At 48.6% G+C, this 24359-nt stretch overlaps 9 protein-coding genes across 9 annotated transcripts; 3 read left to right on the top strand and 6 right to left on the bottom strand.

The window, feature by feature from the left end:
* Positions 1-711: 711 nt before the first annotated feature.
* EPUS_02615 (uncharacterized protein) lies at positions 712-1744 on the bottom strand (the record flags this gene model as incomplete). The annotated part of the gene is made up of 5 exons (XM_007787539.1): positions 712-1063; positions 1122-1152; positions 1213-1280; positions 1337-1454; positions 1504-1744. The coding sequence occupies 5 exons, from the start codon at positions 1742-1744 to the stop codon at positions 712-714; spliced, it is 810 nt and encodes a 269-aa protein (XP_007785729.1).
* A 5429-nt stretch (positions 1745-7173) lies between these two features.
* On the bottom strand, positions 7174-8874 carry EPUS_02614 (uncharacterized protein; the record flags this gene model as incomplete). The annotated part of the gene is made up of 1 exon (XM_007787538.1): positions 7174-8874. One exon carries the CDS (start codon positions 8872-8874, stop codon positions 7174-7176), a length of 1701 nt encoding a protein of 566 aa, XP_007785728.1.
* Positions 8875-9503: 629 nt separating this feature from the next.
* On the top strand, positions 9504-10555 carry EPUS_02613 (uncharacterized protein; the record flags this gene model as incomplete). The annotated part of the gene is made up of 2 exons (XM_007787537.1): positions 9504-9843; positions 9897-10555. 2 exons carry the CDS (start codon positions 9504-9506, stop codon positions 10553-10555), a joined length of 999 nt encoding a protein of 332 aa, XP_007785727.1.
* A 1898-nt stretch (positions 10556-12453) lies between these two features.
* On the top strand, positions 12454-13509 carry EPUS_02612 (uncharacterized protein; the record flags this gene model as incomplete). The annotated part of the gene is made up of 2 exons (XM_007787536.1): positions 12454-12711; positions 12862-13509. The coding sequence occupies 2 exons, from the start codon at positions 12454-12456 to the stop codon at positions 13507-13509; spliced, it is 906 nt and encodes a 301-aa protein (XP_007785726.1).
* Positions 13510-15229: 1720 nt separating this feature from the next.
* On the top strand, positions 15230-15728 carry EPUS_02611 (uncharacterized protein; the record flags this gene model as incomplete). The annotated part of the gene is made up of 2 exons (XM_007787535.1): positions 15230-15343; positions 15471-15728. 2 exons carry the CDS (start codon positions 15230-15232, stop codon positions 15726-15728), a joined length of 372 nt encoding a protein of 123 aa, XP_007785725.1.
* A 295-nt stretch (positions 15729-16023) lies between these two features.
* On the bottom strand, positions 16024-16977 carry EPUS_02610 (uncharacterized protein; the record flags this gene model as incomplete). The annotated part of the gene is made up of 2 exons (XM_007787534.1): positions 16024-16764; positions 16930-16977. 2 exons carry the CDS (start codon positions 16975-16977, stop codon positions 16024-16026), a joined length of 789 nt encoding a protein of 262 aa, XP_007785724.1.
* An 878-nt stretch (positions 16978-17855) lies between these two features.
* EPUS_02609 (uncharacterized protein) lies at positions 17856-18523 on the bottom strand (the record flags this gene model as incomplete). The annotated part of the gene is made up of 2 exons (XM_007787533.1): positions 17856-18276; positions 18369-18523. 2 exons carry the CDS (start codon positions 18521-18523, stop codon positions 17856-17858), a joined length of 576 nt encoding a protein of 191 aa, XP_007785723.1.
* A 1452-nt stretch (positions 18524-19975) lies between these two features.
* On the bottom strand, positions 19976-20536 carry EPUS_02608 (uncharacterized protein; the record flags this gene model as incomplete). The annotated part of the gene is made up of 1 exon (XM_007787532.1): positions 19976-20536. The coding sequence occupies one exon, from the start codon at positions 20534-20536 to the stop codon at positions 19976-19978; it is 561 nt and encodes a 186-aa protein (XP_007785722.1).
* A 3172-nt stretch (positions 20537-23708) lies between these two features.
* Positions 23709-24338, bottom strand: EPUS_02607 (uncharacterized protein; the record flags this gene model as incomplete). Its single annotated transcript, XM_007787531.1, has 1 exon — positions 23709-24338. The coding sequence occupies one exon, from the start codon at positions 24336-24338 to the stop codon at positions 23709-23711; it is 630 nt and encodes a 209-aa protein (XP_007785721.1).
* Positions 24339-24359: the final 21 nt, after the last annotated feature.

Below are 24359 nucleotides of genomic sequence, written 5' to 3'. Positions count from 1 at the left end.
AATTTCCACATGCCTTCGAACACGAAATCTCTACTATTCCTTTCGGTCAGCATATCAAGGGTATTCCTCAGACCATAAAAACCCTGGGCTCGTTCGATGGGGATATCCGTGACGAAAGTGGTGGTGACAATGCTCTTGTTTTGTGAGTGCGTAAGGAAGTATCTGATTTTGGGACCACTGTCACAATAAATCATCATAATATCCTCACTGTCTCGCTGTTGAATTGCAAAACCTAATATCGTGAGTGTGGACGCTATTTGATACGTTATGATAGAGAGGCGGAGCGGCTTGTTAGGCATCTTGGAAACGTTCAGGAAGATGGAAGACGAAGGAAAGGAGGTTAGGGAATATGTGACAAGAAGGTCAATCGGTGACTCTACTTATCGTTTCGCAGTTGAGATGACTGGTTAGAACGGTGAGGAAATGACTTCTTGTAGGTTCATACTACTTATTTAAGTATTTAGGTGACGGGTGCCAGGATCACGGGTAAGTCTCCACGGCTGATGCCGTGCGGGTTGAGATGAAACCAACATCAAACAGCCTATCTAATATCTGTGCATAACCAATGAGACGAGGACCTGCTGATAGCATATCGGATCCACATAGTTCAACACACTCTATAAATAAATACATGTACGGAGTATAATGACCAATACTAACTCTTCCCTTAGCCGCGGGTAGCCTTTTTGTCTGTCTCTTCAGAGCGACTCTTCACACCATTCTATGCCCCTTCGTGCTTCTAGGCATGCTCTCTGGAACATGATCATGAAGATCAACAACAAAGCTTTGCTCAACATTGATCCCCTCCGAGCCGACATGTGGTTGACTGTCCTTGTTCGCACATTCAGCATTGTCTGTAGTCGAGAAAACGTTCGTCGAGTTTCCAGACTGGTCGAGAAGAGCGGTTCTGCCGGGCTGGCTGTACTCTGTTTGCAGCTCATACGATCTGCTGTTTGGGTAATGAAATTTCACAGGCCCTATACGTTTCCCTGTCACAAGCCGATCATATAGGGGCTTCGCTGTTGGGATACAGCCACAGATAATCACAAGGGAGGCTTCTGCTCTGCAAAGCACCCAATATGTCAGTCACAGCCAAAAAGGCGTTTCGAGGTAAGGCTCACGTTCCCCAAACAAAAAGCTCGAAAGTTTCCCCTAGATAGCATCAATGATATGTTAAAGTACCACAGAGACCACAACAGGACTCTAGCTTACAAATATAGTCTACATGGTCAGGTATCTTAGCAGCCTGCTTAGTCCTACAGGCAGCACACACTCCCGCGCTGTACGTAGTCGTCAGTCAAGGTATTCAATCACGAAATGGTGAATTGGCACTCACATTACACCAAGTCCTAAAAGTATACACAGGCCCAGTTTCTTCTTTCGGCTCAGTTTCACCCTCCAGATGATTGTGATCGGAATGAAGGCAAGAAGGAAGTCAAGGAGAGTACCATATGCTACTGTCAGTTTAATAATGCGAGCATTGTAATCTTCAACCCGTCTTACCTGACTGAAAGACGCCGTAAGTGACACCGATTTTAGGGTTCCAGCATCTTGCTCCAGGGACAGGCTCCCACAATGCTCTTGGAGGTGTGCATCCGACGAACATCACAACACAGGACGAGATGCTGACCAACACAAATAGCATCGCGTTGCCATATAAAAACCTCTTCCGCCAGACTGTGATGGCCCCGATAAGCCTCAGCACGAGGAAGGCAACGCTAGCTTTCCCGAGAGCTATGGCCATCACGCCAAATGGTTGGGCAATCATATTATATTTCAGAGCATTCACGACCTCGTCTGGTTTGAGATAATACATGTGCCGGCCGCCTCCACTCAATACATAAACCGTGCAGACCGCAAGGCCAGCCAAGTAGATGATCTTCGCAAATCATGAGCCTATCTATACCAGAGCGTCTTTAAAAGAAAAACAATCCTTACCCAAGCAACAAACATCAGATAATCATCTGGGCCTAGATGCCTCATCGAGATCCTCACGTACAGTCTCGTAAAGATCAACATCACAGTGATGGGGAAAGGAGTCCAGAAGGCCGCAAGGAGTGCTGGTCCTCTGTTCTGATCGCCATCAGGCGGAGGAGAAAGACCTGACATAATTAGTCTCCATTAAATGGAAGGATCAGGCAGGCAGAAGCTTGTTTTAAAAGCAACTGATGTTCTTGTCGAATTCGAAGGTACGTCGCTTCGGGAAATGATCATATTCATGACGCAGCGCAGAGCAAGTGAGGATGAAATAGTGTCGCTCAGGGGAGGAAGCTTGCGGCGTTCGTATGCTGGGGCTGACACGAGCTTAATATCTGATGTGCCTGTCGTGACCGTATTCCAGGTGCGAAGTATGACTTCAACAATCCCGGTCGCCGGGCAAGCCCTTTCATGAACGTGGTCCGTGCCATCTTCGTGCCATGGTGGTCTCTTCTGCTGAAAGGCTTCAACGTCTCGAATACCATTCAAAGAGATGAGACCTTGAATGCTACTTGATACCGTGTACAACTGGTGGAAGTAATGGTGTCCACCCTAGTGTTAGCTGGCACTTGCTCTTCTGCGGGCTCATACAAACGGCCCATGCCTCGGATGTTTACCATGGTCTTGGTTGCAGGGTTTACAAGGGATACCGTGCCTTCGATGCGTCGTAACGTCGTAACGTAGTAATGAAACTCCAACGGCCTAGAGTCGTCCCATGCCGCCACTAGCACTGTGGAACGTGGCCTGGGCTGATAAAATGTAGGGACCCCGGACCCTGTTGCAACCATGGAATACCACCAACCAGCCAAACTAGGCAATTTTGGGCGCTCTGCACTTTTCGTTAGCACTGAGCCCTAAACCTAGACGTTGATTCTAAGAACTTTTTAGTGGTGGGTTCCGCCTATCTTCATCAACAACTGACACATCCTTGTGCGCCAATCTACAGTATCAACGCCGATATGCTTTCGAACTCCCGTCCAGATGAAATGGATTGGTTGTTGCTTAGAGCATGATTGCGTTGGTGCCTGGAACATTTTTCCGGTTGGTGGCTCTCTTACTACTACTACGAGTATTGGTATTCTGTATTCGTACAAGAGCTATCTCCCCCTCGTCCACCTGGCCACTTTTGGTCGGCCCGCGCGAGGATACATGTTTGGTCCCAACCCCAAGCATTCGTAATAGCTGGCTTTGAGCAAGGTTACAGTGCGGGAAAATTAGAACGAGGGATCGGCCTAGCTGCCCTGTTGCATTAGGCGCTGTAACACAACTGTGGTCTGTATCGATGTCATAGAAATAATGCCTGACGCTGTCCATCATCCTTCTACTAAATACTTATCAGATAATCTCGAGTTTGACGCGGATGGAGATGTTGTTCTAATCCTTGCCCGGGAAGCTGCTGGTGGAGATCTTGGCGGACTTTGGTGAGACAGAATGCTAGCATCTGAGCAAGATCATTCTACCGGGCAGGATACGTATACGTGTTCACCACAACATCTGAGCTTAGCCTCTACATCCTTCAACCAAGTTCTTCTGATCAGTGCGCTTTGGTAAAGTCGTACTCTAAGCTCAGCGGGCACTGCAGAGTTACGTCTTCTGATGACCATAAGATTTCATAGATATCTTGTGAATATCAGTCACGGCCCTGGAAGGGAATACCGTATCACGTATCCCGACCGTGTTGACACGCTTACCCACATCATGATCTCAAACAAGATGCCCTGTGGGACATCGCGGATATGCACACCGGTGCTTGGAATTAACGTATTTAAGTGCGAGGTGCCCTCCTGTTTCACGACCGAACTGTTATCTTGGATACTGGCTTTCCTTATATTCCAGAAGGCCAACATATTCAACAAAGTGCGTTGCCGCAAAGTGCTGGTCACGTTTTCGATGATGCCGAGACTGCGCCTACCTATTCCTTGTCATCTTCTAGGCCTGCCTTGTCTCAGCCAAGTTTGCTTCTAACTGACCATTTTGCAGATAGACTGAAGCGGGTCATAGACCAAGCACTGTCCGATGCTTTGCCATGATTCGAGATCGTATCGGCTTCTGACATACATCACCAGGGTGGCGTCACCGGAATTTAGAGTGCGACACGATGGTCCCAGGAAGCTCTATTCAATCTTTGCATTTTGCACGTATTTCCCCACGTTCGACGATGGAGCCTTTCATGCGGAGCTCTTTCCAGGGCTTCACCATTAAGCTCCGGCTCATCCCCGTTCCGACGTTGCGAAAAGAGAAGGGCCATTATCGTCATTGCAGCACTTGATGCTATGTTGAGCATATAAGAGAATGCACTGGGCGCAGTCTATCGCGTCTTTACGAGTCAAGCGCCAACACTCCCTGTCCAGGCTGGTCAATGGGAGGCGCCTCAATCGATATCGCGTGAATGATAATGGACGAAGCCCTTAGTCGAGATATGAACATTGGTATTGAGGAGGTTGGTTATGCCTGAAGTGGTGAGGCCTAATTGATGGCTTATCATGACCGACGTAGCGTTCCTCTTCTCAGAGTTGCTCGATCTGCTCGATCTGCTCGATCTGCTCTGATTTGCTTCCTGCGGGACAAATGTCATCATGGACCAATGGGAGTGACTTGCAGCGTATAGAATGGATGCATTCATTTGCTAGCAGAAATCTTGCTGTTGGCTTAGTCCAGGGTATCCATCAAATCAAACAAAGCAAATCGAGGCACTGATTTGTCAAATCGGCTCAAATCCTAGTAAGCAATATACGGAGTGATTTACCATCGGATTTTTCGTCAGGATCAAGTGTCCGCCAAGACTATTATTCTTCTATCGAAATATCCTTGCCAAGACTTCAATCTGGCTAATTTGTCAAATCCACCGAGGCCGATTTCCTTTGACGAAGGCACCGATTTGATTTGATTTGGTTGACTAATTTGATTTGATGGACACACTGGCTTCAAGTTAGTCTTCAAATCACCTACTCCTAGTGGTTGTAAGACAAGCCTGAAAACTGATGGTGACTGGACCCCCTGCTTTCTGGGAAAGCTACTCAACCCGTGACCCCATGCCGATCCCCCTGTTCTGGACGACTTCGATTATCTCTATGTAAGTCCTGAAACATGAGCACGGGAGTGACCATCTCACATAGAATCGCCCTGGACGTTCTTCAAATCCAACGCTGGTTGAGCCATAATCAGGTAATGGTACCAGTGTGACCAGAATATCGAGGTCAATGACAGGATATGGGCTCGGTACTGTGGTGAGATTGGTTTGGAGCCTGGTGACTGCTAAAAGCTTTAAGACTTTATCACGAGGAAAAATGTCAAAAATGAGTTGATCGCGTAACTGTGGGGTCAATGGACGTTCTTGCAGAATGCCTTGATTTCTGTTGAACATGCGTGGGCCGTAGGGGTCTTAAATGTACGAAAACACGCCGAGTGCAGTATAGATCCTCTGATAGCGTGGCGTTCTCCATTGCGGGTTCTGTGATAGTAAAAACAGCGCTAACACCAAGAGTAGCAATCTCTGTAACAATGAACATGCTTCAAACCCGCGGCAATTTGGGAAATCCATTAAAATTAGTTGTAACCATTAGAGATCAACTCCACAGTCTCCCTAGGTAGAGATAGAGTCACACTTAATAGCCTAATAGGCTTTGGCTGCCCTCTAAGGCAACGACTGAGACGCTTGGGGCGTCAGAGACAGCAGTGAGGTGTCTCGATGCGGTGTAACGTGTGTTGATGGTTCTTAAACGGTACGTTGCATATGATAAAACTCACACGCTTTGATACGAGCTAAGATCTAACTAGTATCGTCAGTATAATATTCAACTGAAGTCTGAACGGCTGTGTGTGATGGCGAAGGTCAGCAGTAACTCTTGTGCTATCCTCTGTGTGTGTACTACAGGTTGTTCTAGCTAGAAAAGGGGAGCAGAATTTAGCTGTACATGTAGAGCCAAACCCTCATCAGGCAAGCTATCCTAATCGGGCAAAACTGACCTGATTAGGCAAATAGTCTCCACAGCACAACCGAGGCTGCCATTGTCCATTTGTGACCGGGTGTATCCGAGTGTGCGGTGGAAAATCCAGCTTGTATGCAACCTGACCTACCCGTCGCTTTGTCGCGTAAGGTCGCATCCGTATCGTCGACAGTTTGGAGGTCTTAGGGAGTTGGTGTCTCCTTTTTCTGGGCCTTTACTAGCTTAATGAACACTTTTCCCTGCAAAGATAGTGGGTTGTGTTTAGCGTTAAAATAAGTCGCTATATAGGCGTTGGCTAATTCTATAGCGTTGTGGAGTAGAATTGGTCAAAGTGTCGACTTCGTAGTGTGTATAGATGGGAATCTAAAATACAAAGTTCGGAGAAGATAGCTCCACAGGCGCCAAGGCCCCACAACCATCCCCCGGATCAGCTCAGCTCGCTGACGGTCTGCAAAAGCAACGCAAAAAGACCCAAAAGCGAGCTCATCCATAGCATTGGCGCCTCCAGCACTGATTCGAGCACCCAGAATGCCTGCAGCCATAGCTATAGCAACTGCTTCCAGCTCCCTAGCTTTGCTCCTTCGCTAATGACCATAAATCTGAAAATTGAAGTCATCTATGTAGTAATATCTCACTTCGCCAATGCGACAGTGATATATCCGCGGAGGAGTAAGAAAGTCGTAAGTCGTCATTTCAAAGAAAACCGAAAGGGGTAATTTAATGTTTGATCTGTGCTGGATTCGTGAAATAGCTGTCATAATAATGTCCTAATTTGTTGCTGGACTGTTGTTTTCAAATGGTGCTGGAGTTGTCAACTGCATCCGAAGCAGTTGTTTCCCTGACCGCTGTTGTGACGAACCAGTCCTCTGCATCCTCAAGGTACTCCTCTTTGATCTCATCATCTGTGCTGGCTGCTTCATCTTGACTGTGTTTGGGTGTCTCCTCCCTGTCAACAGCCATAGGCGGATCAAGGGTTTCGTGGTCGATGTTTTAGCTTTTTGGAATCCAGCGTTGAAAAATGAATGGCTCTGTTGGCGGCTCCTGGTCTTGCCAGATCCCTTCAATCGGTTGTAAGTCCACTGGCATAGCTATGCCAGCTCCTGATCCAATGCCTCGATAGCACGCGCTGGAACTGGAGGATGAACGCCTGGATTTCTTTTGGGTACCTGAAAAGGACGCAAAGGTCAAGACAGGCAGTGGGACATACGTATCTTAGCCAATTGACCCTCACTGTTCAGAGAATTGGGCTCTATTCAATCAGCGGCCGTTTACTCATTTTGGTTTCCGGATTCTCTTCTTCCAGCTTGTGTTTGCTAGTGCGTTTTGGAGTAATGCTGATGCTCTCATTTACACTGTTTGCGATATAGGACCGAGCAAGCTTCAGCAGCGATGATGCGGTCTTCCTATTTTTGGGGTGACTTTCAGTCATGAATCCAATGTAATCGAAGAGCAGACGTCTCGACTCATATCTTGCGTCGCCCGCTTTTGTTAGTTTGATGAGGTGGGCACGAAAACGATCATATTCAAGCTCTGAATAAATGTCAGGTCCGCGCTCGCCCTGAAAGTATCTCCAGCTCCAGGGGCGGCTCGTGATGAAGGCGAACATGCTTAATCCAAGTGCCCAGATGTCAACACTTTTGTCGTACGGGATCAGCACTGCATAAGGTGAAGGTCTGCGGTCCTTGAGCGCGATAATTTCAGGGGCAAGGTAGGGGATGGTGCCCTGCATGTGGTCTGCTGATGTGAGAGAAGTCGTGGCTGCATCAAAATCAAGAAGTACTCCCCTAGGGTCATGAAAAGATAGAACTGCCATGTTCTCTGGTTTTATATCCCTATGCATGATGCACTTGCCATGCAGGTAGGAGAGACCACTAAGGTAATTTTCAAACAAGATATGCTGCGTAAAAGTGTTCGTATCAAATGAGTTGATTATATCTCTCAAGGTCATGATTGCTAGCGGCGAGTATATGCAGTGAGCGGTGGGAATTGGGCCTTGGAAAGCCGCGACACACTCCAAGAGCTGCAAAACATTCGGGTGTTCTCCAATGATCTGCATAAGTTCTTCATGCGCCTGTATCTTTCTCTCGTTGGGGTTCTTGAAATGTTTGATAGCTACGCTTGATCCGTCGCGGGTCCATCCTGCTATCACTTCTCCAAAAGTTCCTTGCGCAAACGCCTTGGGTGAGCAGTAGTATTTCCCAAGAGTAGTTGGCGCACCGATAGATACAGGCGAAAGTAGCTTGTTGATGGTCCGTTGAGGCTTATAGAACCTTCTCAAATAATCAGAAAGCTCTACCTCAAATTCTGGGCTTCGGAAATGACTGGTATATTCGAAAGAGTACACGAAGTTATCCAACACAATCAAGTCTGGATCATTAAGGACTTCAACCTGCGAGTTTCTGATCGTCTTCCCGATATGCCCGACCACCACCGTATGCCGTGCCTGTAAAACCATACGATAGGACTCCGGATGAAAATATAAACGCGCATGACTCTCCGATATACCCTTTCCTATCCATTCTCGGGTTGGTGGAGCGAGGAGGAGATCGACTCCTTGGTTGGGAGGGCGAGACTTGCTATCTCTAACACCCAAATACCATCCTGCCTTGGCATCGCGTGGAGACTTCCGGAGACTGAATTTGAATGCTCCATTCCAGCGTTTGAACGCTGGCTCGGAATGGTGTTCTTCTGCACTAGCATCTTCGGTTTCGGAGTAGATACTAGCGGCTCTTGGTACAGCTCGTTCAGCGTGCAGGAATTGACGATAATGCTCTTCGTCAAATTGCTGAGCATGTTTCAAGATATAATTCATGCTAGCATTGAATGCATTTTGCGCAGTCGACGAGACGGGGCGAAGTAAGGCAAAGGCATCTGTGGCTTCGAGAGTAGTGACATCTGAGAAGTCTTCAGGCGTGTTGGGAAGTGTGTCATCTGGTTCAGACAAGTCCATAGCTGCGGCTCAACTTCTGATGCTGTGTGCTAAGCAGCCTGGGCCGCTTATTGGCCCATTCTGCGAGATTTCGGATTCCACATGCACGCATGCAAGTACAGATCCTCCTATTTTGAGTATATATATATACGTGATTTCCGTAGATATTCGCTCGAACAGAGATCTTTCGACCCAGTACCAATGTAATAGTATGTTATGAGTGGTGTCATCGTCGAACGCGTCCCGCCAGAATTAGATAGGTACCGAGGCGCTTCGAGGAAGCTATATCCATTCAGGCAAGTGCCAATCAGGCTGTTGCCTAGAGGAACCTTAGTCAGCAGAGGACAGCACTCATTGTGATTCCTGCACATCATTATCTAACCCTCAATGCACTGTTGGCGACAAATCAATATCATAACATAGTCAGTTCTTTCAAATTAGTTTACGGATGGATTTGAATTTGTCGTTTTAATCATTGTCACTAATCGAAGGATTTTTCAAGTAAATTGACGAAAATTCCAATTCATTTGTGGAATGTGGGGAAGACAACCGCCGCAGGCGCGAATTCACGTGACCTTTGGTCTTTACAAATATCTCCCCACCTCACGACAACCTGATTTTTGGCTACACCGAATGCATTACGCTTCAAGATGCCTCGATGGGAAGAAATGTTACCAGACATCATGGAGGCCTTGGAGAGAAGTCGGGGAGAATGGCAAATCGACCCAAAGTACTACGAAGAGCACATGCGCTGGGTTGCTGAGCATGAAGAAACAGTGCGGCGGAACAATCTTGCCAGAGCGCTGGAGGCTGGCTTCACGTGTATCGAAGAGTATGATGGAGCACGTCGCAAGGAGGAAGAGGAGCGGGTGGCTAATTTTCGTAAGAGAGTGGAAGAAGAAACGGGTAAGACGTGGGAGGAATACTGGGCAACTCATCCCCAGCGAGCGAAGACACCTCCAGAACCTTTCCTTGGGTGCGACTGCGAAGGTCTGTCAAATCCGCTACCGGTGTTGACCTTATGCTAATAGAAAATATGATAGACCATCCAATCCCCATGTTTTGTCCCAAGACGCTGGTGGACTATCGAACGCAGGACGCTCTCGATCTTTCCTGCTGCTTCGAAGCCAATGGTGATCAGGACATACGTGATCTAAAGATTGACCCAGAAGACAAATCTAAACGCCTATCGCAGAACGCCATTGAAAAGTACTGGGAGACGGATACTCAGGAGGGACCCGCAGATTGGCCACCGTGGTTGAAGGGTGATGCTGTGCTACAAGGCATTGCGCAGCTGGATCAAAATAATGATTACAAGCCCCGAATCCCGATGACGTTGGGGGAGGGCCAGAAAGTCGGAGAAAGCCCGCCAAGTTTAATTTTTACTGAAAGTCAGAGCGATCCCGAGATTTCCAGCTCAACAAGACCGTTAGCGTCTCATAACAGCTCTTCCAACGACGAGAATTCATTTAATATGCCTAATGCTGAGCCATTTATCGAGATTCAGGGAGCTGCTCATCCGTCCCGTTCTAACCAATCTGGCATGCCTGATAATCAAACTGTACCTTATAGCAGACCCAAGAGAACCAAAAAATCAACCGATAAAGGTCATGCACGGCTCACAAGGACTTCGGGAGTCAGAAAGAAAACAACAAACTCCAAGAAAAGAGGAAGGAAAGGGATCTCGAAGATCACCGGATAGACTCAGCTACAGACAACATCGAGTTGGATGTCTAACGGCATTGCAAGTATGTGTCGAAGGCTTTTCCGAGATCAGCATTATACCAACTGCTTCCTTCCAGCCCAGCGCCTTTATTGGGTGGTCTTTATTGTATGGGTTGTGGTCGCCTGGATCGTTATTGAAATTGTCTTCTGCATGACTCGGCCAACTGCGTACAACCTAAATGAGGCCGCAACTTTGGCCCGTTCTGCAAGAATCATTTTCCATGGCGCTGTGTCATCACGTTAACCCGTTCTGCAAGACTTCGATTGGAGCATTCGTCTTGCGTCATATCAGACAAGAGCAATGGTATATTCGTACATCAGACGGAGCGAACCATAGCTCTACAACCATTCTCTATGCCAAGAAGGCGATCCAATCATTAGCCCACCGTTGCGACCAAAACTGGTTTCCCTATCAAATCTTCAGGAGTCTGTTAGTAGAGTCTCGTCCACACCTGATCTGCAACAAGCCACTGACATGCTACTAGCTTAACATTGCTCTTTGAGGAGATGCGGTCTTTTGCTCTCGTCAGAAAGTCATCTGCGGCCTCATTCCTACGAACTCCAGGATGGTACTTTCTGGCGCTGGGGCCGCCAATGTCAGGTAAGGGTAGAGAATCATTCTAACTCTACTGCAAGTCATAGATCATGAGAAAGACAATTCAAGGGCAGACTTGAAGTCGGCAGGAAACAGCTTTTGCGGCGCTGGGCGACGTTCATAGCCAGCCAGCAGCCTCTCCGATAAACCTGTGGTAGCCGCTCCCAAATGGGTGACCAGCAAAAGCCTGAAGAGATTGCATGAGGGTTTCTTGATCTTTATTCGCTAGGAACCATTGAAGGAAATACTTGAAAGGAGGAGCCGACCAAGTTCAGGCAGTTTCCCATTCGAACTGGCCAGACGCTCTCATAAGTACACCTTTCATAGCGGAGAAGATACCCGTATATGAATGTTTACACCATTTCGCATTATCTTCGTTGACAAGACAATTATGCTTCTACCCCTGAGACGAAGGGTCTCTGCTCTGGTTATCCCATTTGCACTGCGAGAGCAAAGTGACGGCCCAAGCACGCCTTCACGCTGGTTGCTGCAGAAGCCCCGAAACAGTTCAGGGACTTCAGCTTCTCCCGTGACCGAATTCTGTTGCAAATTTTTTGCTGGGCTATAAAACTGGTGAATCCCTGACTAGTACTAATGGTAAGGATACCTATGGCGCCGCATAAGGCTCCCGCGCCAAGCAGCAGCGATGAACTGGATACTTGATTTGCAACATATCCAACCACATCAATAGTTGTTGGGTAGGACAGATGAGAAGGCAAGAGAAGTTGATTCATGGCTGAGTGAAAGAATACTACAGCTCTTTAAGGTAGAGTAGTGTGAAAGAAAGAGTGTAATATCCGTACATATTGATCGGACTTCTTACGATACCGGTAGATGAGTAACACAGCCGCCGTAGCACTCGTCAATGACGCATCGTTTTCAATGTCTTTCTGCACGTAAGTGGGCCGCCAATTCATTTGGACTTTGTATTCAATTCTCGCCAAACTCTCACCTAAATTAATACATTATTTGAACCATCCAGTGCGGTAAGGGCAAACGGGACATTGCGCCATTCCTATCGAGCACGATCGTTGGCGGACGTCCATTAAAGTCCCAAGCTGTTTTGTACAATCCTCCGATCTCCAATTCATCTAAGTGACACACACCTATGTCAGGAACAACATCCACACCGTAGATGTGCCCTAGTCCAGCCCTGAAGAAATCAAGTCCACCGCCTCACGTTTCTTTCCGATCTATTTGATCCAAAATGACTACGATGAAGCAATAGTACTTTTGCGGCACCTACTATACGTTCTACGTTCTACATTCTATTCGGCGAGATGATACTCGACAACCTTCCCTACATCGCCGCTTTTCTACTCACCGCCAGCATCCACATGGCCTGGCCATCAGTCCCCTATGCCATCCACCAGCAATTCTGTCTTTTGGTCTCTAACAGATCCTCAATCGGCTTAGACGTTATCAAGCTCCATACATTCGCCCTTATCCTTCTGTTGTCCTCATTATCATTCAGAACCACATCTGCTGCTGCTAGTACTGCACCGCCTCCATCACACCAATTCAATCAAACATATAATGTATGTAACCTCGCCTCATCATCATGATGCTCCTCCTTCTCCTTCTCCTCATCCTTCCTCAACGAACCAGTCATTCTGCTACTGCTTAGCCATAAATCCTCACCAAACCCCCGGCCTACCCACCCAGTTAACTGAATATCGAAATGCTAGTTCGACGACCTGCCCACAACCCACGGCCTCGGCCCCATAGCATCCTACAACCTTTTAACCTTCACCGGCTTCTCCGTGCTGGCCCCCAAAGACCCAAACCTCCCCTACATCCTCCCCTCAGATCGAAACTGCGCAACTTCTCTTCCAAATGCGCTGCTGGGATCGAGATATGGTCCGCAATTACTCCGGCCAACGATGGCGATCAATGCCACTGCGGCGAGGCTGGAGGGAGTTCATGCCTACTTTGAGCTGCTTTCGGTGTACATCAAGCCGCTCGCGATGCCGGTTGACCCTGTGCCGGTGATCGCTAATGTGACGATTAGGGGGTGGGGCGCTGGTGGTGATGATGATGCGGAAGCTGAAGCAAAGGGCGATCCGCTTGTGTTTTGGTTAGAATGGACGAGTGGATATACGGAGCCTTTACTGGTTGATTTTAGCAGGAAGCGATTTACGAAGGAAAAGTGGAAAGGGCTGGAATTGCTTGACTTTGCGGTTGATTTTGGACCGGATCAGCTTGATTGGGAGTTCTGCCTGGATGATCTCACTGTCGGTTTTACGCGCTGTGGGGGAGAGATGTGCGAGGACAGCGGAGAGTCTGAGAAGGGGAGCCGGGCAGAAGGCATCGAAAGGGGGAATTATGATCTGTGAGGAGTGCATCAGACAGTGTGGTATTGCATACGGCCAAGCAACAGTCCACTGTGATCGCTCTTGCGTGAGAAAACACTCACGGAGCGCAATCTTTATGACATATAACCAAGCGCAATTGTTCCGGCCGGGCTGAAAGAGGTTGTCATTCGAGGCCCTCAAATGGGCCTGAGCACTAAATAGTGAATCCTGCTTTAAATTCTGAAGGCACAACACTCCTGTCCCTTGGCCAATATCGGGTTGCAGGGGCATTGGCATCCAGAAGCTGATAAGGAAATGAGACAGCAACGCTTCAACTGAACACAGATGTCGATAGAAGGAGACCGAGATTGAGGTTTTCCTTCCATCATTCAACTTCTCAGGACATGGTTTCGGTGCCGGGAGACCAGGGGTGTGCGTGTTGTCCACTTACAGGGTTATTCACGGGTAACGTAGACTTTGTACTTTGGATGGTCCGTTTGAAGAAGCCAAAGTAAGCGTCGTTTCGCGAAACCACCATCAGCACTGAGGTATATTCGGCCACTCGAAAACGAGACGTACAAGGTCTTTGAACACTAGTGCCAGAGCTATCATAGGTTCTGAAGGTAAGGATGCGGTTATCAGTGAAAGCAAATCCGTGGGTAGTCGTCCAAGATCTAAGGCTGTCCAAGAGCCAAGATAGACGAGGGCTGAACTTGATTTAAATATTGTGGTGTCAGTACCCGGCAATTCGCAGCGGCAGACTTTAGCGTCGTTGTTGTTAGCCTCAGTCTTTGAGGAAGCAATGACTGCTTGTTGATGAAGTAGATCACTGTTTTGTAGTGGCATGGAGTGGGTTCAATACTTAGTGGTCTTACATACTGTGCGTTGCATAAGAGTTGCGAATTCTCGCAACTCTTATGCAACGCACAGTACTGAGTTGGCGCTCCGCTAGAGACGCAGCCTTTGGAAATTACATGGGCTATGCTCCTCGGGAGCTGATAAGGAACAAAGATTCGATTAACGACAATCGGTGAAACTGAACAGCGAAGGAGATGGCCATAAGGTCACAAGTAGAGTGGGTGAGACTGGTGCCTCAGGCATAGCCCCTACAGCCTGGCGATTTCCGACTGCCTAATGTTCGGATGGCTAGAAGCATGGTAAGTACCAGGCTTACCATTGGGAGTACTTCTGGCTGGTACCTGGGCACTAGTAGGCAGCTGCATCCATGAAGATGAACACGAACAAATTCAAGGCCAGGTGTGGTTGTAGACATGATATCCAGGTTCAACTCCCTTTAGATTATCGGACAAAGGCAGTTCAGATAGAGGGTTGCCACATTTGGCGTTTAGGACAAGACGTTAGGGCATTTCACCCCCGCCAAAACTTCCTGCCGATTGTCTGGCTCGTTACACTTGCAGATTCGTAGAATAGTCTTCATAAGCCTGGTGTGCCCTATGCTCCTTAAGTAAAGGTAGATTATAATGGGTAGTTATATGGAGTCAACGCCCACGAAACGCACCCGAACCTCATACACTGGCAGTACAGAACTGAAGTCAAGCCCCGCAGGTCGGTGATGTCATACGTGATCACCTGGTGAGCTCCACACGATTTCAGGCCGCTCGTGCTGTAAATTTCTCTTGACCTAAATTCTCTCGCAAACATTGGTACCTCTCAATCCAAATCAGCTTTACGTCATACGAGCACAGCACATCCTACCCATACCGCTATCGACTCAACCCGGAAGTTCTCCATAAGTCCCAAGATGTCCGACGCGACCCAGCATGTCACCAGCGAGGAGAGCCGCGGAAAGGAATCCACCGATTCCAGAGCTCACGGTGGCAACACACCAACTGGCTCTGAACCTTCTACGACCAATGTGAGTATATCCAAGCTGATTTCCCAATATCCTCCCTCGGTCTTTGCCTCTCACCTACGCTCACGTGCCGCACTTACGTCCCAAGCCCCCCCCCTTCCAGCTCCTTTCTCATTCTGACATATCCTAGTCCCAAACCGAGAAAGTGGAGCCCAAGAACGAGCAGATCGAGCGAGTGAAAGCAAATCTCCCACTTCCCGAAGACCCGCCCGCGGCCTCGGACTGGAATTCGGCTGATAGTAGGACGGTCAATGTGGGTAGTGGGGCTGTAGGGGATGATGTGAGCAAGATAGGGTCAGGTGGTGAGAGCGGGTTGAGGGAACCGGCGACGGCGGAGAGTAGTGTGAGGGTTGATGGGGAGGAGCTTCATAAACCTACGGCGCCTTGAAGCTTATTTCGTTGGAGAATGGGCGGGAGACGGACAAGTGGTGCAAAGCTAGGACGTGGTATAAGTAGAGCATCATGACAGGTGATGACAGGAATTTTTGATATTTAGTAGAGGCTTAGAAATTGTAGCTAACTCAAGCCTGATGAAGCCATGCCGTTGACTGTTCGCAAGAGCAGTGAAGTGGTAGCACTGAACTCATTTCACCCTTGTTGTGAATTCTCGCCACTCTCCCCTACCACACTGTGCATGCGACGCTCCTACTGACAAGAAATTGAGCTCCGTAGAGGCCATTTCACTAAGCCTCCTCGTCAGTCTTTAGTGTCTCATACCCAACCCCATCGTTCGCTATGCCCTTTTGTCTCGACCCACTGCCTGCGTCCCCTGCTGTCTCAGCGTTTTCCCTCTGCAATTTCAGCTCTGCTGCTCGACCAGGATCGTTCTCCGTCCCAATTTCCGCATTGAAGCTCGCGTTCTTTGAATCATCACTATCAAACCCCCCTTCGGTGATATTCCGACCTTTCGGCTTCAGTGTGCCCTTATCCAAACCGTCCCCTGTGGCATTCATAACATAGGAAGGAGCAGGGTCAGCCTTTGTACTCGCTCTGTAGTCCTCTCCACCCGTATGTCCGGATCCAGACTTCGACATTCCAGATGCATATTCACCTGATCCCGTGTTGATCTCTTGCTTGTCTTTGGCCGGCCCGCCGTAGTACCCGTCTTTGTTGTGAACGCCAGTGAAATCAGGCTGTGCGCCCGCACCTTCGGGATATTTGAGACCGGCCGCACCCTTTAGCTTTGAGCTCTCATTCCATGCCTCTTGTGACTCGCGGGCTTCGGCATCAAGGGCTGGTGGAAGAACCTTGGCACCTGAGGTGTCTTGGTTGTTGAAGGTGGAAGAGGCGCCCTTGACGGAGGAGGGTGCTGCATCCTTATTTTCAGCGAAAGCACCATGATTTTTATAGGACTCGGCGGCAAGAGAATCAGAGGCGACAGGACCGGTGCTTTCTTGAATGGGCGGGGCAGACTCGGTTTTGACCTAGGTCGTGGTGGGAATGGTTAGTAGAGTGAGGCGTAGATAAATCCGCCAAGGACAAGGCATTCCAGTTGGTGTAGCATCAAACCAAGTCAGAAGTGTATATAGCAGAGTATTTTTGGTTGGTACGCGGTTTGATGGATGAATTGGGGTATCGAGTAGACTCACTTTCGTGGCCCCGTGGTTGGCGCCGATAGGAGTGCCTTGCTGATCCATAGTTCGTGAGATGTACTGATTTTCAAGTCAAAGGACGGGGTGTGTCTGGTGCAAAATACTTGAGAGGATAGCTTTGTTCAACGGTGAAGACCTGTGTTTGTTTGAAGAACGTCAGATACCAAAGTATTAATGTGGATATTTCAACTGACGTTTCACAGCAGGATGATGTCAGTGTGTTTGGGCCTGGCAACATACATCATCACGGCAAAACATGCACGTTGGCCTGCTGAGAGTGTATTCTAGCTAATAAAGCACTGCCTCAGAGCACTAAATTTGTTAGAAAGCATGTTGATATCATTCATGAGTACAACTCCACATCTAGAGTGAGAAGCTGGGGCCCTGAGTCTGGTGATTGCCCCTGAAAGTGCCTGTGATCGCAAAAAGGAGGTCTCTTGGCATGGCTCATCCACCCGATGCAATGCGTAACATCTCATTCCTTTCTCCTTTCTCCTTCCCCTTTCCCGTTCCCCCTTATCATTCATAGCTTCATGGTGTAATGGCTCAAAAAACATGTTCATGCTTTCATCATCGTAGCGCTTTCCTCGAAAAGCTCGGTAGCACAAAACTCGCTCGATGTATGTCTTTGTTGTAGTATCTGCAAAGCCTGTCTTCCTCTTCTGTGGTCCAACTTCGGACTGGGTCTTTCACATCCCGGCCAGCGTCCTTGCAACAAACCATAAACCCAATTTGGCCAGACGGGTACGTTGGAATGGTGGTGTAAGCATATTCCGCCGTTGGGAAAACTTCTAGGCAGGATTTCTTAAGTGACCTTATTAGAGATAGGTGTAACCACTGATTTTCGGCTAGAGAACAAAGGCGTCAGCCGCTTGTGAAGGGACCGTAACATAGAGCTCATGGGGTCAGCAGTGCAAAGGAGTTCAAAGGGTAAAACTCGAAGGACAGTGCGTACAACCTTGTGTGGTGATGACTCCTCCTTCCTTCAGCGCCCCAAAGAGCAACTCGAAATATGGTTTCTGGAACAACGTCTCTGCAGGTCCCTCTGGGTCACTGCTATCCGTAATTATGACATCAAATTCATTCTTTCGGTCTGCTAAGAACTTGAACCCGTCTCCAATGTGTGTCTGTACGCTAGGATGCTGGAAACTTATGCTCATGCCCGGTAGGTACTTCTTGCTGACCCTGATGACCGCTTCATCTATGTCGCATAATATGGCTGACTCGACCGTGTCGTGCTTCACAACCTCACGAAGAACACCCCCGTCACCTCCTCCAATGACGAGCACCGACTTTGGGTTGGGATGGGAATTCATTGCGAGGTGTGTGATCATTTCCTGGTACCTGCGGGTACATCCAATGTTAGAGATCGGTTCCTCGTGGTTCAACAGTTCTTCGAGAGTCAAATTCTGGTGTGTCTTAGAGGCAGGACATACGAAAACTCATCTCTCTCTGTGCACTGGATAACATTGTCCAGCACAAGCACGGTGCCATGATCGCTGCTCTCAAAGACAAGGACATCTTGGTACTTTGATTTCTCGTGGTGTAGAATCTGATTGACTTTGAGTGTCATGGCTTGACCAGGCCACATATTTGAGACTTCGCGAAACCATCCATCTGTATTCCATCTATCAGGATTTGCATATTCGAAAGCGTAGCAGAGGTGGATGAGCATAGGTTGTACCTTTGATGGTGGGATGCGTGATCTCACTCATATTGATAACAGCGGAAAGATTGTGTAGCCAGAAGGAGGGACTTGTCAGGCCCCAAAGACGCTCGTGGTCTCTCAAGGAGACGAAGTGGAAGGGATGGTAGTGCGGATGTTATGACAGTTGCTGCTGTACAGTAAGGCTACTCGTACACATGGAGAGACAAGCCAAGTGATGGTGTAACGTGAAGTGTAGATCTCCAGGATTGTTTTGATCTCTAATTCGGGTGAAAAAGTTGCTGCCCGACAACAAGCCACGAGACCCGGAAAAAAAAGTTTCTAGACATAAAAAGTAACGTGAGTGACCTAGAAGTGCAACGGGTCTAGAACCTCAAGTTGTGTAACATGTAACACCATCCCCGCACAGGCGCTGGAAATTGTAACTATGTAAATCCCATTTTCCAGTTCAAGTTTTCTGAATTTTTACTTTATCTTCATTTCAAGTATTTTACACGTTGAGTAACTATAAAAAGACTGATTAAGATCAGTTTACGGGAAGGAATATGTAATCCAGATAAAGACTTGAGAGTGATGTACGTAGTAGGCATTTGGAAGTTCAACCATCCTGATTGGATCTACAGTGTTGCACTTCTGGACTCGTTGCGGTTCTGGGTCATTCATTGTTGGTGTGGGGGGATAGTTTGCTACGTCAGTGGGAGGCTGGCTGCCCCGCCGGTCCGTCCATAGTCCCTGAGACGGTCCGCAGGTGCTATGTAAGTACTGAATAAGTCTCCGACCAAAGCATCAGCAGCATCAGTAGCATCAACAGAATCCCGTTCTGTGAGAAGAAGTGCAGATGCACCAGCAGAAAGCTTTGACTCAGACGATCAAACGGGTTATACACCATCTAGGTGATGATAGCAGTATCTGCTGGGCGCTCAATAGGCGCCTGTCAAGGGTACAGTTGGTTTAGGTCTGGATGAAATTATTGGCAGCTCAAGATAGAGAACCTATCTGGCCAATTTCCCGCAATGGTGTGCTCATTAACGTTTGGAAAACCGTGGTCAAGTTGGAGAACCTGTTCTTACACTTTCAGAGCATTTGCTAAACCCTTCTTTCTGGCAAAGGTTGGTGAACCCAAAGAAGTCCCCTACTAACGTCCACAAAAGTGGGTAATATTGAATCATGTATTCAGGAAATGATACCCTTATACAACAGGATGTTACTAGCAAGGCATATTGGAGCATAGAGGCTAGATGACGATGAAGCTGTTGGAATGTGTAACAGCTCTGGACTAGTCTCAACAAGGTTCTCACTGGGCTGCCAGCTCGTTTACCCAAAGATAGTACTCAGACCTCACCAATCGGCTATAGACATACGCTTTTCGGTCTCCACTTAACAGTTGTTCGCAATGATGGCAGTACCCAAGATCTCTCCTGCCAACAGTGCTAAGGTCTCACCACCATACTTCAGACGTTCCTCAGCATTGCTCGCCTTCAACAACAATTCCGCCGACTTCCTGATACCGCCGAGGCTGTCGATGTACTTCTTGATTCGAAGAATTTTCGCGGCAGCGATAGCGTTAGATCCAATGAATGCTGTGATAGCAGCCACACACTTGGCTACATCGAAGAAGTCACGGTCCTCCAGGTCTCTTTTATCATGCTGGGCACGGTAGCCATGCTCAACCAACCATTTGTCGGTTTCGTCGTCGCCTTTCTCCAAGACCTCGTCAGGGATTTCTTCAATGACGCTAAAGACCTTTTCAAGTTCAGCCCAGATTTTGTGATCGTCATCATCCTTCAGATACAGGTCATGAGCAGCGTTCTCTCGTGCAAGCACCTCGCCCCGACGAGCAAGTCCGACGGAAGCAATTGGGGACAAGACAGGTGTTGCAATGATGGTTGGCAGGATGAGAGTGGCGGAGGCCGCTGCGAGAAGTCTGGCGAAATGCATGTTGATGGAGGGCTGATTGGAATGATTAGATTCCGGAGTGCTAGTAAAGGTCTTTGAGTTGTGGTTTGAAGATTGTAAGTGTCTGATCCGAACAGTACGAGGTGATTGCATGTCCTCTTTATATTTTCAAGTCTATAATGCCCTCGGCTCGAACGTCTCTTACCAACACAACATCGACTTCTCTTGGTCGACAAAACAGCATGATCATCACCCTACGGCAAGGATTATCGACGGCATATCCACCGCAAAGTTGGAGATACGTCTGACGATCCTCTCTCGTCGTGGAGACCGCCCCCGTACCCCGTAGTACGAGGGTGATCGGCGACGTAGACTCATACCAGTTCGGCTTTATCTCGGTAAAAAACGTACCGAGAGGAGTTCATCGTCAGCCAAGCGGTGAAGGTCTCTCTGAACAACATGAACAGGAAGCTTAAGCTCCTGATTGAGAGTGATCGACAGGGCTGTTTCGCACCGATCTACTACCTCTCACTAACAATACATAGCAACTGAGTTCGGTACAACCCTCAAGCAGTATGAAGTCAACGTCGCATGTACTCAATTCCAATCCAAGCTGAGTACGAAAGCCCACACCCTTGCTTGGCGTGGTTAGCATGAAGAATGCGGCGAAGAGTCGCCAAACAAGCCCTTGAGGGCCTTGTTCAATCTGCGTAGAAATAGCTGTTTGGTTGATGCACAATGCCTTGATCGATGATAAATCCCCGCCCGGCGTGTTTCGTCTAACGGGACCACATACCCAAATTAGGTCATTTCTAACGATCATTCTCGAGAGAGTACCCTGAGCTTTGGGGGCGGTAAACAAAATGGTGCTGTTGAGTCGGGCGTTTCGCTAGATTCGAGTTCATGATTGGTTCGGTTTTGATGCCAAGGTCGATCGGTATCCGCTTCGCTCTGCGAGTTCGAGTAGACGATCTTACCAAGTGAAACCTGATGACTTTCCGATGGCGCAATAGCGCGTTGACCGATACACTACCCTCGCTGATGATCTTCCCTCAGGATACGCAAACATACTAGCCAAAGAGCAAACAAACTCCTATCCAGTGTTCGAAAGTGCGCCACGCTTTCCGACCAATTGGGCCCGTACCTCGAAAACGTGGACAATTGCTATATCCTAACACAACATGGGGTAGCTGTTTGGCCTCATTTCGCAATGCTTATTGTCAGATCACCCCTCTTGTGCTGTCCATAGCAGGCTCAACAAGCGAATGGCCATCATGAAAAGGAATCCGACAGGTCGTATCACATTTGACTCGCAAGGCATGACGAAGTTGGTCATGGCAATATGATTCAACGGAGCAATCTTACTTTTCAAAAGATTGCAGCTACCTAGAGGCTATGGTGCGCTTCCGCTTACTCAGCTTGTTAGGAGTGCTGGTTGACGCATCGCCTGCAGGAACGCCATGAGATCACCGCAGCAGACGATTCTGCATGGTCACACAAGATGTAGTGTCACTCGTACATTATGCAAGGAGAAGCGAGGGTGATTGATTAGGATTGTCGATCACCCGCTGGTAAATTTGGCAATTTCCATTTAAGAAGAGATCAGGCGGGTCCACGAGCTCATTGCCGCCTTCTCGGGGCCAAAAAAAGCGCAAAAGAAGATGACGGGTCGTGGGACTGCTCATTAACACAGGGTAAGGATCCAGCTATTGTCCACCATACACGAAATACGAGAAGCGAAGCAGAGATGATACGAACCAATGTCGTACAGACAAGCCGCAAGGCGATCATAATGCAACAGGAACTGTTTATCGTCCTTGCACGGTTGCAGCGGTTGAGTATTCATTCTTTTCCTCATTGGCCAATTTCACCAGTACAAAATCTCCAGGGTCCATGATTGTCACGCTCCATACTCATGGTGTTATACAGAAATCCTATACGCCAACGAGCGGAATGGCACGCAGGTAAAAGACAAGGTAAACTCGGTCACACCGCACTGAAACAAGACTCATGAGCTTAGCTCGCAGAGATTGTGCTGCTCCACATTCAGTCTTCTTCATCTCACAAAGTGAACCCATACTCGGAAACATGCCATACTTGGTGCAATTTTGCAAATTTTGCAGGCACAGAGAAGACATTGAAGCATGCACGACCAGAGATACGGATTGCTCTAGCGATATGGGGTCGGCTAACCTACTGGTGTCCTACTGTACTTCCCACTAATGGCTCACTTCAGGGAGAGATCTGCCCCCATCTTGCAGCTTAAAAATAAACCACCCTTCAATGCCTCGTAGTACAAGCTGCCGAGGCTGCTGCCGATCATGGACATGTGTGTTCGCAGAAGACCGTTCCTGAGTGTTTGTAGACCCTTGTTGACTGACCCATACCCCAGTCATAGATTGGGGAAGTCATGGTGTTGTTCCGTGGTTTGGGATGTAACACTCGTGTCGTGTAGCAAGTATATGGTCTGGATATGGAATACGCTGTATCTAGGAAGCTGACTTTCCTCTACCTCTATATCCCTTCGACATTCACATTCCCCACAAAGCCTCCAGTTGGTCGATAACAATTTTGCCAATCGCTCAGAGCACAGCCGGTCAGTTGCATAGTTTTTGATTGTGGAGTTGGCGGCTGTCACGGTGTATTGTAAATAGCTGAGGTCTCTCAGATCTAAATTGACTGATGATGATAATAATGATGATTCAAGAGTCTTTCGTTGCTGGCCATCCAGCGCCGTGAACGAGGTACCACTTCCTTTCGTGGCAGAAGTCATTTCCCGAACTGAGCGGTGTGGACATCAGGTAGTCCGTAATGTCAAGTTGGGCCTACAGCATTTCAGGCTGCTGCTTGTAGGCGACCGTGCTGAAGGTCTTCGTTCCGTACAGCCCGTGCGTGGTTAATCAGCTTCTTGCGGCCGTAACGGTGTCGGTTGCAATGTATCGGAGCTTCGAATGACGAAAATATACACTGGTCCGCCTGGCCACTGCTGGTCCGATCATGATAGTTAGCGGGGCGATGACTTCTCTGCGATTGAGCGTGGTTGAAGAACCTCGGAAGAGGGTCATCTGTGGAAGGCAGGCCAAATTTAGCATCACTTCCTGGTCCAAGATTCGAGTCGAAACAGTTACAGATCAAGTATAAGAATCGTCAAGGTCTCCCATCTTGCAAGCACGCGCATTCCCCGTGACAAGAAGGCCGAGACTTCTTTTCAGGGTCAATCACTGATCATATGACCCATCTTTCCAATCTTGGTGCTCAGGTACTGTTCGATCTCCCTGGAATGGATGCCCCTCTTGCCGCCATGTTTCCACGCCAAGGGTATCATCGCAACCCGTTCACGCACTATCACCTCCCGGTTCGGACCCTCCACCGCACGCACCTTGTGCGGGTTATTGGTCAACAGCCGGATTCCCTGGTCGCCTCCACAGCCCAGGTCGAGCAGGATCGCGGTTGCCAGACCGTAGCTCCTGGCGTCAGCCGGGTGCCGTAGCAGCAGGTTTGCCTCGACCGTGTCCGAGCCCAGATCTTGTAGATTGTACGCTTTCAGCTTCTCCGAGAGACCGATGCCCCGTCCTTCTTGCCGCAGGTAGACGATCACGCCTCCGCCGTGGAGGGACATGAGCCGCGCGGCTTCGTCCAGCTGCTCGCCGCAGTCACATCGTGCCGACCATGCCGTTTCTCCCGTGTAGCATTCGGAGTGGATTCGCACCAAGGGCGGCTTCGGCTTGTCTTCATCTGGCGACATCTCGTGTTGTTTTGGTCGCTCTAATGGCTGTGGCCCATCCTCTTCCGCAATGCCATCCTCCCCCGTCCTGGCAGCCATCTCCTCCGGAACAAAGCCCATTCCCCCCCTCTCACCCCCATC

This window comes from Endocarpon pusillum (assembly GCF_000464535.1).
Source record: "Endocarpon pusillum Z07020 unplaced genomic scaffold C682903, whole genome shotgun sequence".
NCBI lineage: Eukaryota > Fungi > Ascomycota > Eurotiomycetes > Verrucariales > Verrucariaceae > Endocarpon > Endocarpon pusillum.
This window is presented reverse-complemented; position numbering and strand designations above follow the sequence as displayed.